This window comes from Tenebrio molitor, chromosome 4 (genome assembly GCF_963966145.1).
Source record: "Tenebrio molitor chromosome 4, icTenMoli1.1, whole genome shotgun sequence".
In the NCBI taxonomy this organism is placed as follows: Eukaryota; Metazoa; Arthropoda; class Insecta; order Coleoptera; family Tenebrionidae; genus Tenebrio; species Tenebrio molitor.
In genome coordinates, this window is record NC_091049.1 from 4573360 (window position 1) to 4592417 (window position 19058).

General features: G+C 40.2%; 2 protein-coding genes across 4 annotated transcripts in view; one reads left to right on the forward strand and one right to left on the reverse strand.

Moving 5' to 3' along the window:
- The window catches only part of LOC138129820 (potassium channel subfamily K member 17-like), a 142067-nt gene that overhangs the window by 43596 nt on the left and 79413 nt on the right, over nt 1-19058 (reverse strand). The gene's annotated exons all lie outside the window — the stretch shown is intronic.
- On the forward strand, nt 946-4032 carry LOC138128231 (RNA-binding protein 25-like). Its single transcript, XM_069044422.1, has 2 exons — nt 946-1549; nt 3827-4032. Exons 1-2 carry the CDS (start codon nt 946-948, stop codon nt 4030-4032), a joined length of 810 nt encoding a protein of 269 aa, XP_068900523.1.

Consider the following 19058-nt stretch of genomic DNA (forward strand, 5'->3'; position numbering starts at 1 on the left):
AAGCACAAACAACTTCTCTATTTCTTTTTTCCTTTTATTTTTTAATTTTTTTCGGTTTTAGTAAAAAATACCTTGAAGCAAAAAACAATTTCTTGTCGTCTAGTTTTCTTACTTACATATTTAATTTTTGTCTTCTAAAAACTCGCATAGCTGTCATGGTTCTCTTTAGCTTTGCAACGATAATAACGACAATGACAAGAACAAAATAATAACAACAAAGTTCGTTTGTGAATCAGAATCTTCAGACTCTTGTAATAACAATAATAATAATGCTAGTCATAGTAAACAATATGATGACGTTGTGATCATCTTCTCCACTTTTAGATTTTTTTCCACACATTTTCTTTCTTTACTTCTCCTTTTACTCTTTTCTCTTTTGAGTAGTCTTCTATAGATTTTATTTTTAATTTTATAACGATAATAATAACGCTAATAATAATAAAAATGGCAAAAATGTAGTCGAACCAGACCAATACTTTCTACTTCTCACTCTTCTTAGTCTTTTATCTTCTCATTGAAATATTTTCACTTTAAACCTCCTTTTTTCGCAATTTTGGTAAATTTGATAACAATAATTGAATCAATATCAACTCTAGTAAGGATACTAGATTAGGAAAGGTCCTCTACACATCTTATTTTTTCATTTCCTTTAATTTGCCATTTATCTCTATTTCTTTAAAAAAATAATTCCAGCCTGCTCTTTGATTATGATTATTAAATAATTTTAAATACTGCAAGAGAAAGAGGAAGAATGAGGAGAGCGAGTGGAAGTGGGAAGAAAGCAAGATAGAAAGAGTGTGCGAGTTTAAGTACCTGGGCTACACCTTCAACGAGAGAGCCACAGTCAGGGCGCAAGTGAGAGAGGCAGTGAGGAAGGCGAACAAGGTAGTTGGATGTGTGTGGGGAATACGAGAGAGAATGTGAGGAGGCGAGTTCGGGAGGAGAATGATGATGTTCGAGAGCATGGTGGAGAGCGTGCTGATGTACGGAGCAGAGATATGGGGATGGAAGGAACAGGAGGAGGCGGAGAGAGTGCAAGAGAAATATTTGAGATGGGTGCTAGGAGTGGACAGAGAAACACCAGGGTACATAGTGAGGGAAGAGTGCAAGAGGAGCAAGCTGAGAGTAAAAGCGGGAAAGAGAGCGGCAAAGTTCGAGGACAGAATGGGCGGAAGGGAAGAATGCAGGATACTGACTGAGTGCTATAGAGAAAAGAAAAAGAACGCGGATGAGAAGGAGAGAGAGAAGTACTGTAGGAGGAACGGGTATGCCAGCAAGGAAGTGGAAAGAGTGAGAGCGGAAGGAAGATGGATGTGTGCGGAGCTGAGCGAGAGGGACAGAGATACGGACAAGCAAGAGAGAAGGGAGAGAATCAGAGAATCGAGGTACAACAGGGGGTATGAGAGGCGCGTGACAGAGGATGTTCCGGTGTATCTGGGGAGAGAGAGCACCAAAGAAAGGAAAATGATGGCGAGATTTAGATGTGGGAACGAAGAGAGAGAGAACAAGTACTGGATGGAGGAGGAGGAAAGAATGTGCAGGATGTGCCGTGAGGAGAGAGAGACGATCGAGCACATGTGGAGAGGATGCGGTGAAATGAGAGAGAGGGAGGAAAAGGAACGGGGAGAAATACTGAACGAAGACGGAAGAGAGATAGGATGGATGAAAGAGGTATGGAAGAGGAGGGAAAGGATAGAGAAGGAGAGGGGTGGGGAATAAAAGAAAATGTATGTTAATTTAAAAAAAAAAGAATTATTTTTGGAATTGTAAGTTTATTTAGAACTGTGTAAGGTATAGGAATCCTTTAAAGCCCGTAGGGCAAAATAAAGTAAAGTAAAAAAAAATACTGCTTTTGAACATTCACGATTGATAACTAAATGGTAAAAAATGATAATGATCATAATAGGTAACAATTGGATGATTTAGTTTTTTTTTTAAATTTAAATATCTTTGATTTTCTTAATTTTTTTTCTTGTTCAGCCATTTTCTGTTCCTCTTTACGGCATTCATTATTTTTCTTATTTTGTTATAACAATATTAACCACGACGTCATCAGTAGAAAGTAATGGAAGACGAAATGTCGTCCCAATTTCTTCATTTTCTCCTAATATTTTTTGTCTTGTTTTTGTTTTATTAGATTTGTTTTTTTTTTTTTTAATTTTAAATAAAACTAATGTTAATGCCACTCATAACGGAAAACATGTATTGAAAACAACGATTTTCAATTTTTTTTCTACAATCTATTCTCTACTGATTTTTGTCAAGTATCGCATTCCTAATTCTTATCTTTGTTCCATGAATTCTCTTGTTTTCTTGCTGCTTCTCATTTCTATAAATAAAACTTCTACTTTTCCATTTCATCTTTTTCTTTTAGTTGCTATTTTTTGCTCTAGATTAAATACTGTAGATCTTTGTCATCTTCTTTTCACCTTCCCCTTATCCCCGAATTGCCCCAAACAAGAATCACAGACCTGAAACTTGTTTTCCTACTATCACTGGTACATTAGATGAAAGTTGCGAAAGCAGTGAAAAACACGCGAAAAAAAATTAGATAATTCCCAAATAAAATGTTCACGATTGCGACTTTCACAATGTTTACAACTGATATTTATCAGAAACTTCCAAGGATGTCAAAGAAGACAACAAGCTAAGCTTACTTCTCTGCATCCAAACATCGAAGCCGAGGAGTTATATTCATGTGACACATGGAAGTCTAAAGTCTTTCTTGATATTTAAAAAAACGGAAAGCGCGTTTGTTTTCCAGTTGGAGTTGCTAATGTCGGGCGAACTTCTGGCAAAGACGGAGACTTTCCATCCGGCCAACTATCGTACAAGTGGCAGCAGCTCGACAAACAAAAAATCCTTCCGACACTTCACACTTCCAAATTGAATTAAATCCATGGAAGTTACGATATCAAACTTTAAATTGTGTTTCGATGTAAGTTAGTCCGGTTATTATTAAATCTCCAGTATGGGACGCCTCTCTGGTGCGCAACTTCCGCCCGGCCGGCGTCGCCACTCTCCTGTTAAAGTCAAAGACCGGATGAAATCTGTACAAATTAATTGGGTGTGCAATAATGAGATTTATCTCTGCGACGAGTGCCCGTCCGCAGTCCGGACTCCGGTGAAATAATCCCGAAAAATGAAACCCAGCCTGCCGCTTCGCGGCGCCACCGTCGGACGGGGCGTGGCCTCGGTGTGGTTTATCGATTCGCCGCCAGGCGGCACGGCTCATATTGACATAACTCTTGGTACGCCGACTTCGTTTTCCTGACGAGGATTAACATGGTGGTTTTTGCTTAAACGGACCCGCGAACGCCACCCTCGAATAAATTACTCCGACCGGTGCCGATCGCTCGCCGCCTCCGCCGAAGCGGAAAAATGGCGCGAGCCGTTGACCACTTGTTGCTGTACGCGTAACGAGAGCAATCGTAATGATCACAAGGCCCATTACGAGATTGCTTCGGTGTTTCTAATCGGGGACGGTTTCGATCGCCGAGGCGAGCCTCCGGTCGTGTTTTCTTTGGACGACGACCGACTCCGGAATCCAAGATGGAACTCTGAAGGTATTAAAGAGGTACACGGGAAAACACTTCGACTGGATTTATTCCGTATCAACGTCGTAACAAAGGGGTGATAAATCGTGGCTGCAATTTATAGACACCTTTCAGCGAGCGTCACGACTTCCCCACTTCCACGGCCAATCCGGGGACAATGCGCACGGAAGCACCCCTAAACACACCCAAAACTATTTCATTCCCAACCAGAGACTCATCTCTGGTGCAGAATTTAGAATGACAGACAACGCAGACGTAAAAATCGCAAGAGACGAAGAAGAAGATCAACAGGAAGACCAAGAAAGAGGTGGTGGGACGATATCTAACTAAGGAGTTAAGAACCGAAGGAAGAACAGGCAACTTGCTTACTAACAAGAAGGAAGAGGAAGAAGAAGAAGAAGAAGGAAGGAAGAAGAAGAAGAAAGAAGAAGGTCATTACTATAATTACTCAAGAAATTGCTTGCTTCAAAACTGAACCCCCACTGGAGCCTCATTCGCACCTTCAATTTAACTGTTTTGCAACACCACCTCCGCCCTTTCATTCGTCTGATCCTCGCCGCCAAACTGTCAATTTTTCCGACCGCTAATTGGCCAATTTGCACAAAACTAATCACGACTTTGTCAATTTAGAGCTTCGGTCAACAATAACATTCAATTCGCGCCGGTCGAGTCCATAAAACACGTCCTCCACGGATTAATTAGATGAAACCGGGATCACTTTGTACAACCGTTGCGCATCGGACGCGTCCATTTAGGGGAATTACCAGTCCCGTTTTGCGCTCCGTCGTTCTGTAATTTTTGTCGACGTGCATTATCCGGCGTCGCTCCATCCTGTGACGATTCCGAAAGTGCGATTATATGTAAGGACTGCTCCCGGTGGAGGCATGAACCGGATTTTATAGGACCGTCTCCCCGCCGCCGGAGTAAATTCGTGCCGAAAGTGGGAATTAAAAAAGCCACTAAGTTGATTTGTCCGCGGCTATATTTTAGCCCCCTCGACTCGAATAACGTCTTGATTATTATTTTTAATTTCGCCTTGTCGGGCCCTGTGTGCGGTTTCTTTTGTCTGGCGTGCGAAAAAAACATTCTCATCGGGACAAGATGTGACGTGCGTCTGCAATTAACGACGCGCTCAAATAAATTCTCCGGACGGGAGACACAAAAACTTATACGAGAAGATGTCCTGCGAGCGACGTTTAATTCTCGCCCGAAGGATAACAAGTCGCCTTTATTAGATGAAAAGTTGTACTCTTCGACTTTATTTCATTCGGCGCTGCCAACTTGCACATAACACCACGCACACACGTCCGGGAAATCTCATCGGACCAATGAATGAAACTCGGTCTAGAATTGGACGTGCGAGATGGGAGACGAGTCGCGGATTGATTCGTACACATATGAAGTGTCATCGATTGCAAAAAGTAAACTTTAGAAAAATCGAAATCAGCCAAAACTCCCAGAAAGTCACTAAATGTTGTGACATGTTAGTAGATTAGTTTGACAGGTAGCCCGAGAAGCTGTACGGATCAATCTACGAAGTCACTCTTGTCTGTCACGATCAAGGGGTCAACAGGGAATTAGTAGATGTCGACCGAGTGTTCCCCATTTTCAATGAATGAATGAGACTCGACGTGTGAGATGGAAATCGAGTCGTGGATTGATTCGTACAGATGTGAACTGTCACCGATTACAAAAACTAGAGCTTAGGACATTACAACGAGCTAAAAATCCTCAAACCGTCATTAAACCTTGCAACATATTACTAGATCAATTTGACAGGTGGCCGAGAAGCTGTACGGATCAATCTACGAACTGACTTTTGTCTGTAATGGTCAAGAGATCAATAGGAAATCCGTAGACGTTAACTTGTCTCATCACCGAGTATTCCCCCTTTTCAATGAATAAAACTCGCGCGGGGGTCCGACGTGTGAGATGGAAGTCGCGTCGCAGATTGATTCGTACTGATGTGAACCATCATCGATGACAAAAACTGGAGCTTAAGAAATCAGAAAGAGATAAAACTTTCAGAACGTCACTGAATCTTGTAACATGTTACAGGATCAATTTGACAGGTGGCCGAGAAACTGTACGGACCAATCTACGAACTGACTCTTGCCTGTCATGGTCAAGGGGTCAATAGAGAACCTGGAGACGTCGATTTGCTGTCTCACAACCAAGTATTCTCATTTTTCAACGATCAGAGAGTAAAGATAAATTGTATACTGTATAATGGATTGGTCCCAGTACAGATCCTTGTGTAACTCCAGTGAAAATCTTGATCGCCACTACCAAAACAGGCACGAACTGGGCACTGTCTGATTTGTTTCATTGTCTCTACGTTCTGCGTGTCTATTGCCTCTTGCAGATTTCTTATTGGTGGTGATACTCGACGTCCGAGTCGAGAATAACTTTTCTTCGTTCTTTTTCAGTCGTTCGACACTATTCCTCTTCACCTCGTCGAATATCCCACCGGATTATGACGATCAGCACTATTATTATTATCATGGAGAAAGTCCCTTTTAAAACGAGACCTCGAGCCGACGTTGTTGTAAAAACAAGAAGCAGACGCAAAAAATCGCCCCAGCTTGAAAAAATCACGTACGCCGGCAGATTTGTTTGCCGGAGAGGGTGGATGGTAGGGCTTATCGCGATGGAGTTGGGAGTTAAAAAAATAAACGGAAAGCCTTGCAATTTTCATGAATCTGGAAGGGGGAAAAACAGTGCGTAACACGTTTTTTGCGGGGGTGAAAAGGACTGATATTTCGCGTAAATGAATGGGGGGTGGGTTGGAAAACAAACATTCGAATGTTCGGGTGCAATTGAGGGAGCGGTGTCGTGTTGGGCCTTTTAGTTTTTCGACAGCACTCGTAATGTACTCGTCGGACACGAAAATAATTGAGCGAGTGATTTCTGATTGCTCGTGGACTTTAAAAGGGCTAATCGCAGGGATGAATGGACGAATGGCGTCTTTTCAACGACGAAGAGACGGCTTAATCGGAGGAGCGCGCAATATGAGCGCCACACTGTCGTCTATTGACCTGAGATAAATTTTATTTTTCCAGAAAAAGCGAGTATTTTCCAAGGTTAGATCTGTCGCCATGTTGGCAAGATGGCGTCGAATCACATATTCTTCTTTCGAATTATCAGACTGATCCCCGCAAACGATCGCCGCGCAAAAAACAACGCCACCCCATCGCTCCCGCCCCGTCAAACTAATTACGCGCGCTCCCCCGCCCCCATTCCTTTTTCTTTGGAAAAAACGTCCAGATTAAACGCCGCACTCAATTAAACGATGCCGCTAATTGTACGTAGTGCGTAACCGATCCGTTTGATCCCACTTCTGATGTGGATTTTTTGCCGGGGGAAACCCGAGCCTGTTCAAACAGGGGGTGTGGGGTAATTTTTAACGGATTCTCTGACGGTTAACCCGATCGCTGGGGGATGCGCTTCTCTATTTTTCTACGGATTTTGTTTAAACTAGAGGCGGTTTGCCCTCGGCTGATGCGATTTTAACGAGTTGGGCGATGAGAGAAAAAAAGGGGGTGTTGCTCCTTTCGGGCAGCTTTGATTTCTTTTTCCCTTAATATTTTGCGGCGTAATTCGCGCTTGTTTACACGTCGAGAATTGCTGAAATTATTATTTTTTTTTTTGTAATTGGATGCTCCTCTTACGGATTTGTGCCGTACCCATCGCTGTGGCAAAATGGACCAAACCGACTGATGAAACCTTTCTTGTTATTCCGGTTTCCAATTCCAATTCAGTCGCGGTTGTCATTTTGTTCTTTAAGGACAATAAATGTCTGCAAATCTCTCTAGATTCCAAGGAGTAACGCAGACTCACTAATAGTTCCAATTGCCCATTGAGACGTAGATTTACCATTACATTTACGAACTAATAAAATTCCTCGAGAATTCCATTAAAATATAAGACGCTTATTTGCTATAATGGACGACGGAATTGTTTGCAATCTCATCCCCCTTCCCTCTATCACCTGCCGCTCAATTCAGATCTGAAAACAGGAGACTTCCAACGGACTTACACATTTACTTCGATCCCAATGGAAAAATCCAAAATTGGACAATTCCGAAATTGGAAACTTCCAAAATCGAAGTACAGAAGAAGGGGGAACTGTCCAAAACGTATCGATCCCACCCACCCCCACAGCCACGCAAATCGCGCGGCGAGTGCAGATTTTTTTTAACAGGATAAAAAAACCGAGACCCTCGTCTGGGGGTGGAAAAATATGCGCATAACTTTACGGTCGGCGGCGACTTTTTGCAAAACGGTCTAGCCGTGACAAGCGTCGTGTTCGCGATTAGATCTGTGCGTGTGTGTTGTGCGTTGTTGTACAACTCCGGTGAAGGGAATAAATTTCGTTCGAACGGAACATTTTACGGCCCAGTTTAAGCTCATTTCTTGCGGGCGAAACGGATGCTTAATGCGTTTATGATGACAGCGACATCTGTTACGGACGGATGACAACTGAATCGCAAATGGCGCCGCGAAAATTGAGTCGTCCTCCATTTGTCTAAAGTTAGTCGATTGTTTTCGGTGACAAATTGGTCGCGGGCGTGGGGTGGGACCGGAGGGTGGACGTGGCTGAGGAAGTACGAAACGGTCAAAAACGTGAAAGGGTACGAGACAGCGAAGGGGAAAGATTCGGAGAGGAACGAAAGCGAAATGGCGAAAAAATTTAAGGAGAATAAATGAAAAATTGTGTTAACTCAGTTTGCAGAATTTGGAGAGTATAAGAGAAGAAATGAAGAAAAAAAACATTAAAAGTACATGAAAAATGGTGATGTTAACTAAGCTTGCAGAAGAGAGAAGAAATGAAGAGAAAAAAAATTAAGAATAAATGAAAAATGGTGTTGTTAACCAAGTTTGCAGAACTAGGAGAGTAGAATAGAGAAGAAATGAAGAGAAAAAAATAAAGAATACATAAGGAGAGAGAAGTGAAGAGAAAAAAATTAATAAATGAAAAATTGTGTTGTCAACTAAGCTTGCAGAACTAAGAGAGTAGAAGAGAGAAGAAATGAAAAGGAAAAAATAGGAATAAATAAAAATTGGTGTTGTTAACTAAGCTTGCAGATCAAGGAGAGTAAAAAGAGAAGAAAAAAATTTAAAAAAAAAATAAAAATAAATGAAAAATAGTGTTGTTCTAAGCTTGTTGAACTAGGAGAGTGGAAGAGAGAAGAAATAAAGAGAAAAAAATTAAGATTTAATGAACATTGATGTTGTTAACTAAGCTTGCAGAACTAGGAGAGTAGAAGAGGAAACGAAGAGAAAAAAAAAAGAATAAAAGGAAATTAGTGTTGTTAACTAAGCTTTGCAGAACTAGGGGAACAGAAGAGAGAAGAAATGAAGAGAAATATGAAGTAATGAAAAATGGTTTTGTTAACTAAGCTTACAGAACTACGAGAGTAGAATGGGAAGAAATGAAGAGAAAAAAAAAAGAATAAATGGAAATTAGTGTTGTTAACTAAGCTTGCAAAACTAGGAGAATACAAGGGAAGAAATGAAAAGAAAAAAAAAACAAGTGAAAAATGGTGTTAACGTATTTTGCAGAACTAGGACTGTAGAAGAGAAAAAAATAAGAATAAATGAAAAATGGTGTTGTGAAGTAAGCTTGCAGAACTAGGGGAGTAGAAGAGAGAAGAAATGAAGAGAAAACAATTAAGGATAAATGAAAAATGGTGTTAAGTAAGCTTGCAGAACTAGGAGAGTAGAAGAGTGAAGAAATGAAGTGAAAACAATTAAGAATAAGTGAAAAATGGTGTTGTTAACTAAGCTTGCAGAACTAGGAGAGTAGAAGAGAGAAGAAATGAAGATACAAAAATTACTGATATTAAAATATAAAAATAAACGTAGATTTTTTGCAAGAAGTTGTATTCAGATCATCATTTTACTAAATGTGTTATTATTTATAATAATAACACCGTCACCCCAAGGGTGAATCCGGGCAATAAAATTGCCTTTATTTTTCAATTAATAAAATCGTTTTCACTGCAGTTAGATTAATTTCATGAAAATAAAAATTTGAAGCTTTAAAACAGCTACAGAATCAGTCGGCGCTAACAGGTTTAAATCGTTGTGATGTTAAATGCAATTTATATTATGCTTTATGTGTAGTCTTTAACATGTTAAAATAACGATTTTGCTATAAATGCAACAAGCAACATCACGGATGTGAATTTGTGTTGCCTAGGTAACATTCTCTGTTGAAACCGCACTTTGTAAAACATTCTGTTCTTAAGCGGAAGAAAGAATAACAAATGTATTTAAATAAATGAACATGCTTATCAAAAATGTACTCATTGCGGAAAGTTTAAGTTATACAGTTTGCTAAGGAAGATTCAGTTCAAATAAAAAGATTTCACTCTTGCATTTATTTTCCTCTTCACTTCAAGAAATAATATGCAAAAACATGAAATTATACTTTCCACACAGTGCTTCACAGAGACGTATACGCAAATGCGGTAATTCCACCGAGTTATTATTCAGTTATTTTCTTATTGTCTTCCATTATTCCGGACAGATACCTCGAGGGTGATTTGTTTATTTGTACAACTGAAATGCAGCATTAAACACACGTTATACTGTACTCGCTGCAGGAGCGAGTAAATAAATCTATTAAAATAGAGCTTAATGAATAACAAACATAAGGAACAAGTTTCGATATGCTGGATGCGCCGGACAAATCCCTTTTCTTTAAATATGAAATTCGAATTGTTTACACACATTTTATTGGATATCTAGTAGTGATCAAAGGAAACAATACTTTTGTACAAGGTAATATTTTTTTTTGTTAAACAAATGCAATAATATCAACACAGAACGTTGCATTTATCTCGGGTAGTAAGCGTGCAAAGCCGCTAATGTACTTCCAAAATAACGTTGGGCCTAAACTGGAACCGTGAGGTACTCTCTGAACGATGCAAGTCACTAACACCTCCTTTTATTTATCAATTTTCAATTTTAGATCGGATTCAGAGCTTTGACGGAAAATACGCAACATTCATTATTTGTGATCTGTTTATTCTTGTTCGAGGTAACCGTTACACACGAGACTTACAACAAACAGCGCCAAGCCGAAGTAATGAGCAGAAATGTTCAAACAGAAAAATGGTGGATGGGCGGGGTAAAAAGCTTTAATATCTCTTTGATGCTTGCTTGAAATTGCCCCAAGTACTTATCGATTTATTTTGTTATTGTGTGGCACGCCCTGACCTGTTCACTATTTCATTTTGAAAATGGCTTCAATTACAGTTACTTTTCATTCGATCTATAACATTTTTTTGCAAGAGGTTTAGGTCTCAAAGGAGATTTTATACAAGCAATAATAAAACTGGTGTTGTCTGTACACTGGTAGACTTCAACTTTTGGAAAGTTTTCCATGCTTTTGGACGAGTTAGACTCGTTATTAAAAATCCTAGACACCATCTGCATTATGAAGAATTTTACGAAAATTACGTGAAAAGCTTCAAGTTCTTAACTATAGCAATAAGTAAAAAAAAAATGTAGTTCTGAAAGTTTCCTTTACACGTTGAAATGATGGATGTGTTGAGTAAATCTACTTTACTCGAGCTTTAGTAAACTCTAAGCGAGTTTTAGTGAGCGCTTTATCCAAAAATGTGTAAAAGTGAGACTGAAGTAACTGTGTATTGGTGAATTTGAAATTGCAAAACTACAATTATTTTTTCAGACATACAAAACAAATAATAGAGAACAGGACATTAATTTATTAAATATTTACATTTATATTTAGGAGAACTACACAAAATGGAAAAACGAAATACATTTTATTATTTAATACAGATATGATTAAATATTCTGGAAATTCTATATTCCCATTGTAAAAATTGTATTGTAAATGGAAAACAACGAATTCAGTTTTAGCTTTGTTTTGTAGGTATGGAAACAATATACGAAACCTCAAAATCACAATTTACATTGTCCGGTAAAAATATGGCGAACGGATCTACCGTGCGATCGAAAATAAAAAAAAAATCGAGATAGCCATGATTAATACACTTCAGTTGGCAGCACGTAAAAATGTAATTCAAATGTCATTACAATGGCAATTGAGTACAATATGTTCACTTTAGAGCAACAAATTTTCATTGTCCAGTGTTTCTTCAGCAATGGAGAAAGGCTGGGTCCTATTCGACGCCTCGAGTTTTTGAGGAATTTCAACAAAAGTTTCCGGACTTTCAAGGCACTTAACCAACAACTTGTCCAGAGAGCCTACAAATGCGTAAACATGTTTTTGGAAACAGGTAGTGTTCTGCGCAAAAAAGGCAGTAGACGACCGACAAAAAGATCAGCTGAAAATATTGAAGAGGGTGAACAAAGAATTATTGCAGAGATTAACCCAAGAAATTAACCTATCCTTTGGTACAGTTCAGCTTATCCTTAAAAAAAAGATTTGCACTTTTTTCTCTATCGTGTGTCTGTTGTGCATGAAATGACCCCTTGACAATAAAAACCCCCACAGCCGACAACAACCTCTCTGGATAATATTAATTGATCGATGATCCTTGGATCTTGGATCAATTTACAAACAAGCGGCGTGCGCATGCTCCGTGCTCACCGTTGACGTTAAATAAAGGTGCGGGAGTTTTAAATATCATTGTTTCATTGCACTAGCTGAGGAAGTTCTTTTATGTACAGGTCACACAAAACTCAAAAAATCACTAACCTAACTTTTAAGACTGACATCGATTTCTGACATCAGATAATTGCGAATTGCCAACTGAAATTTTTGGTCAGCGCCTACTCTAATTTTTTTTTCGATCTCACGGTACCTATTCCACTATGACCATTTAGACAAAACAAATAGATTCTTGCTTTTTGGAATTAGAATTAAGCAGTTGTAAGACCTACAATATAATATCATTATATCAGAAATAAAGTTGGTCCAACAATCGAACCTTGAGTAAGGCGGTGGACGTTATTGTAATTTTGTAGCTATGTTGTAATCATTACCTAAATACCTAGATGTTATTTAAGTTTTCATAAAAAAGTTAATTGAAATAGTGAATTTTTATAAAAAAAAACGTCTGAAGAAAATAATTTCTTTCATGAAGCGTTTATCGCCTGAAAATATTTTATGAAGTATTAAAAAGAACTCAACAAAATGATAATGGAGTGGTTTTTATGTTTTGAGAATGTTAATGTTGGTTAGATTGTAAATGCTTGGCGAGAGAACTAAGGATGTAGAAAAATAATACATTCGTTTTGTCTCGTTAAGAATTATGAGAGGACATAAATGAATAAGATCCCTTATTAAAAGCATCGAACAGCATCTGCAGCTAAAACTTAATGAAAAATTTTACGACAACTCCAATAAAAAACTCTCTTCACTTTATCTATTGCAGCAAACAAAAACATCTAGTTTTTAAGTGCGGTAATACGACTGCACCAACTGAACGTGTCCATTCTCGCTTTCCTAAGCGGTCTTATGCAAAACTTTCCCGAAATAATCTCGATCCGTTGCTGCATTTACGAGCGAGGAAAACTCCACCCAATTTTTCACTCCCAAGAAAAACGAAGAAAAAAAAGGCAGACGCGCCGGGTAAATATTGCGATACTTGTTTGAGAAACTCCGGAGAAGATTAGCAAACTGTGTTTTATGAAAAATTTTACGACGTCGCCGGTAAAACGACTCTCAACTCGTAAACTTCCAGATTTCGATATTCAGTACGGCTGGTGTCGAGGCAAACCGCAATATTTCTGTTTGCGGAAAATCCAGACAAGATCTCCGAGCGTCGTCCCACAAAGACTTCCTCTCTGTGCCGGATTAATAAGACAGAAAGCGCGCGGCAAAGAACTAAAAACTGTCCTATCAGCATCTCGCGATTGCTAGCTCGGTGGGGGCGTAATATTTTTTCGAAAATGCAAACTAGCTTGTCATGCCTAATCAGCACTCGCTTATTAGCGACGTCATTAATTAAAATTCCTGCCAGATGGGATGAACCGCCCCGGAATTCGATCCGGGTGCCCAGCCAACTGCGAACCATCCGCGGCATGCATCAGGAATTCGATTCGCCCTGCGACGGGGCGGGGGTGAATTTTTCCGAATCGAGTCGGATCGAATATTAAGTGGGCATTTGCAAGTATAGGAGTGAGGAAAACCACCCCAGCTGTGGATATTCCAAACATTTAATTAATTTACAGCCACTTCAATCGGATAACGAGTTGTTTTAACGAAATTAACTTGGACGAGTCGGCCCCGCCGATGCAACAACTGGATCATTGTGTTTTCTTCACAATTGCAATTTGCATTCTCAATTCCGTCGTCGAGGTACAAAGGAGGCGTGTTTTGAGAGGAAACAGTTCGACGAAGAGGATTAACACACTCGGGGGCTGCGGCCCCGGGCCCAAGTGGGAGTTGATCGTTTAGGAGTACCATCTAAACGTTTTTCCACCTATTGATCGATAATATCCGGAATGGTGTCGTTTGTATTTGTAGAGCTAAATAAAACATGCTACAACTGTTTGATGTTTTGTACGTTGACAGTCACAAGCTGATCCAATAACTGTCATTGCTAGTTCTCTGCAACTTTTTACAATAGTTCAAAATGCATTATCAAGAGAACGTGATTTAAAAATTCTCTCGCAGGGAAGCAATGCACCACAAATCTTTGGTCCTTCGCGCCGAATTTGGATCAGCGACTCGGGTGAAACTGAAAAAAAAATTTTGAAGAAGGAGAGAGGAAGAGAAGACGAACCGGCGAGAAAAGATACAAAGAGAAGGTGAATAAAAAGGTAGATGGACACAGAAAACGGAAACCGGAAAAAAAGCACAAAGGGGAAAGTCGCTACCGAAAGGGTACAAATTGGAAGGTCAAGGGGCAAAAAGAGAAAAGAAAAAGGGAAGATTAAGAAAAGCGACAATAAAAGGGAAAAGAAGAAGGATGCATGGAAAGAAAAGTTCGTATAGGCAGTAAATGGTGGAAAATAATGACAATATACAGTAAAGAGATGAAGACATCAAGAAGACGTGTCGAAGACGCAATGAAATAAAACAGGGAAGATCGTATACTCTTGGGACGGGACTTCAACGGGAGAATAGGAGAAAGAGGAGCAAGAAATTGGGAAGAGGAGAGGGGGATGGGAAAAGAAAATCCAGAGACAAGGTGGAAAAGAAAATCCAGAGACAAGGTGGAAAATGCAGATGCGAAGAGACTGTGATGGAATGGATTGAAGAAAATGGATGGGAGGTATTGAACGGGAACAAACAAGGGGACGAAGAAGGGGAATGGACCTACATAGGTAGCGGGGGGGGGGGGAACAGTGATGGATTACGGAATAGTGAACAGAACATGGAAATAGTAGAAGAATTCAGAAGAGGAGAGAGAGTAGAGTCGGACCATCTCGAAATAGCTTTGAGGAAGCGAAGGGGAGGGAAAGAACAGAGAAGGAAAGTGGTGGGGGATAGCAATAAAACTGTTTATTTTTTATTTTTTTGGCTCGTACATTATGAGTTAAACTCTTCGCGTTTGTTCCATCCAACGTTTGCCTTTGAATCTACCTTCTCCAGTTGCAACACTGGCAAATTTCCAACCAACTCCTCACAAACAATTCTAAGAAAAACGCGAAACTGCACCGGGGACATTACTGTTGATTAAAGTTTATTAGCACCGTCGATGAGTAATTCGTCTGGAATTACGGCGCTTTATGCGACAGATCTTCGGAGACGAAGACTTGGCCGGAACTTCGGAGACATTAAGGACATAGTTAAAGTTGTCGGGGGAAGGGTTTATGGCGCGAATTTGCGGACAATTCCTGTGGACGTAATTGTTTCCTCAACTCCGACGGAACTGTTATTGGAATAAAAAGTCCGGCTCGCCTTCGATTATCAAAATGGCGGCGCCGTGAAATACGACCTGCGGAGATGTCGGCCGGTGCAATTGCGATAACGTGATTGGATTCGTTCGGGGAAAACGGGAGAAAAGTGCAAGGCGAGGTTTTCCTCGCTGGCTCTTTTTTATATCTATGTATTTGGCTTTGGATGCGACATTAGGGATTGTGTCGAACAATTGGACGATTTGTGGAATTATCAAAAACTAGCTGTTCATCGTCGCTCCAGGAATAATAGAGAAAATTGCACCGATAATAGACACATCACGGATTAATTTCCAAACAATGACGGATTTATTGGAATTAAACTAAAACATTTGATGTACGAAATGCTTTCACACGATAACATCGGATTGTTCCAGGACTTAATCAAATGATAAAACACTGTAATTATTTAAATTTATTCATTAAATAGATCTGGTAAATTCTAGTTTCAGTTTGTTGTTTGTTTTCAGTTAACTTTACTTTTTGTTCATTTTTGAAGTTAAATCCATAACCAGAACTATTGAATGTATCTTGTAATGAATTAATAACCTTTTAAATATTGTCAAATTTATTCGATCATTAGACGAGCCGACTAGCTTCATGCGACACGCTAAAATCGTCACGCGACACGCTAAAATCGTCACGCGACACGCTAAAATCGTCACGCGACACGCTAAAATCGTCATCAGGCTCGTGCCAGAGAACAACGAAAGCGACACTTCGCTTGATTTGCAAAAATCACCTTTATTGACTATGACGTCATATGACTCATTAATTATTTATCTCTTGTATTAATACTTAAAATCAATTACGAACGTCATAGAAGCCTTCACTTCTGTCGTGCGCTCTTAAGGGTACAGCATCGAGGCCGGATTTATTTATCATTACGAATAATGCGCCAGCATTAAATCTCCACTTTGTAAGTGTTAAATAAATAAGAGCAGCCAATTTGTCTCGTTTATCTTAAATTGTGACGTGGCGCTAAAACGACAAAAATGACGGCGGCGTTGGATCGCTCGAGAATTTCATAGATTACGAAAATTGTATTAAAGTTTTTACGGCAACACGAGAAAATCTTTTATATTAATTTTGTTTCCAGCAGAAATAGCTCATAATATTCATGAGATCAACATACTAAGAGCTTTCACAAGCTCGACGAGCGCCTCATATTCCTGCAAAAAAAACCACCCATAAAATATATTTCTCGGATGAGCTCCTTCATCTTTTGATTTTCACCGGAGAAGTTTCCGTGGCACAACCCCAAAAAAAAATAAAAATTTAGAAAAAAAAATCACGGTGCCCCATTTTGCGCGTAAAAAATTCAGCCGTGACCTCTCCCAAAATCCCGGATTTAATCCTGACGGATCAAACAAAAATGCTACACAGCGAAAAACCTCAAACCGGATAACTCGCCCTCGCCCCGGATCGGGTCCGGTAAAAAAGCAGGTGGTAACGCCGCTCGCTCACGCTAATTGATTGATAGCTCCGGAACAGCTCGTTATCGTACCCGGATTTTATTTTTTATCGTTTATGTGTTCTACAATGGTAATCGTTTCGGATCAGCCGGACCGGAAACATTCAAAGACTCCCTTAATGAGTTCCGCTGGGGCCAAGATATTCGCCGAAACTCTTCACGTTCCACTTGGAGTTTCAATCGCGTCATTCGTGCCCATGTCGCATCAAGTTTTCCCGAAACTAGTTTAGCGGTTGGTTAGTTTCATTGGAAGTTGTGTTGTGATAAGCTTTCCTAATGTGCTGGAATAATTCAGGTGGTGTTCGACGATATGCCGGCAGACCTGGGACCTCTTAATTCGCCGAATTGTTCCTGCCCAAGATGGTTCTGTTTCGCGTTCGGCTGGATTCTTGCTAAGTTAGTTTCGGGGGCGGCGACGAAGGCGAAAGGTCAAACGTCACGCTTCCAAATTTTAACTGTTGCATGATTTGTTAATGGAAATGTTGGCCCGGACGTCCGCAGTACAGGAATTAATTGAAATGTTTAATTTACACATTTGTAATTACCAAAAATTGCTACTGGGAATTTCATTTATTTACCAATTAATTTGTTAATGTCACATTGGTGATTTTCAATGGTATTAATTTTTTCCACTCAAAGTAATTACACTAAAATTATCACATTTTACACACTGAAATTTTCAAAATTTTAAAAAGTGAGCATTGATTGGAAACGCCTTTTTCAGCTGCCAAGAAAACAGCAAATATCCACAATAGCTATTTTCAATACAACTGAGCAAAGTAGTGCATTTAATCACGAGGACGGAAGTTGGGCGTCCGAGCCGTAGGCGAGGGCCCCAACCGGATAAGTGACGAAATGCACATCTGCTCATGCGTGTTGATTTTTTCCATGATCATTTCATTAAATTTCGGACACCATTTTTTGAACTAAAGTAGAAAACACAAATCTTTCAGTTTCCAGAAACGTGTCTGAAGTCTGGTGAAGAATGCGAGTACAGCCAGATCAATGTTCCCAACATTATCTGCTTCTGCTTTCAGACGTGTACAGCCCTGGAGGGTGGTTCCATGCACTCGACCCTTGCACTTCCCCCGTCCCGAGTTTATCCAATCGTCGGCCAACTTTTCCGCTCGCATTCTGCGACTCTGCAAATCTGTTACGTAACGAGATCAAACGTCTCCACGTCGATAAGCAAATTGTTGCCCCTCTGCAGTGATTCGATTTCGTCCGCCACGTTCCTGCAGAGTGCAGTTCCTTGGGAAAAACATCAACAACTTCCGTCGAATTTTCCGGCTAATCCGGTCGAAGCGATCCGGACGCGATGCACGCGGTGCAAATCCGGCGGAGTGCACTTCCGGAATCGTCCGGCGTCTGCTCGCTCAAGGATCCACCCTTCGGCCCCGTTCCACCCTCGGTCGACGTTGATGGATGGCGGGGACTCTAGATTGATTATTTGCAAACATGCCCGCCGGCAGCTAGCAGACTTGAATTTTTGGCTTAGTCTCCGAGCATTTATCTTTGTTAAAATTCGCATGGTTTAATGATGTGCGAGCATACCTGTTTCCGTTCTTCCTATTTTTAAGGGTGAATTATGCACGTCAATTAAAACGGGGGGGCCGCGCAAAAAATAAACAATCTTTAAGCTACGCTCTGCGATATTTAATCTAAATTAATGTGTTCCATTAATTATTGTGCGTTTTAACGTCGGTGGCCAAAAAAATGTCTAAACCGTTTAACCCGCGCCCAAATTAAGAAATATGATGCTCCAGTTAGATTCTGGAATGATTAATTGCGACCGACGCGGTTTACCTGTTGTGCCGCGGGGTCGCGACGCGTTTCGTCACCCGAGGATTCTTCGTCAGCGACGACCCCCGCGCGCGGCACAATGATCGCCCGGGGCTGAGATATATCGACGGCAGTTAGGCGTTATGCCTCCTTCATACATCAATATTATTGGATGGTTGCCGAACATGTCGACATCGGTTACGTGTTCTAAATCGCTCGATAATAATAAAGCAGCGAGAAAGGGGAGTGATGGAAGGCTTTCTGCTGCCAAATTCCCTTCAAAAGAACGTTTAGCACAGTCTTTCAAAGACGTTCAATGCAAATTGCCGTTTCTTATCTTTGTAATGGTGAAGCTCAATTTTTTAAGAGCCGGCGACATGATAATCATTCAAATTGCT

Bases quoted from the DNA above. Each gene is read 5' to 3' on its own strand.
- LOC138128231 (XM_069044422.1), top strand. From the start codon at position 946: ATGATGATGTTCGAGAGCATGGTGGAGAGCGTGCTGATGTACGGAGCA. The intron at 1,550-3,826 runs GTGAGGAGAGAG...AAAAATCGCAAG, and splicing joins AAGAATGTGCAGGATGTGCC to AGACGAAGAAGAAGATCAAC.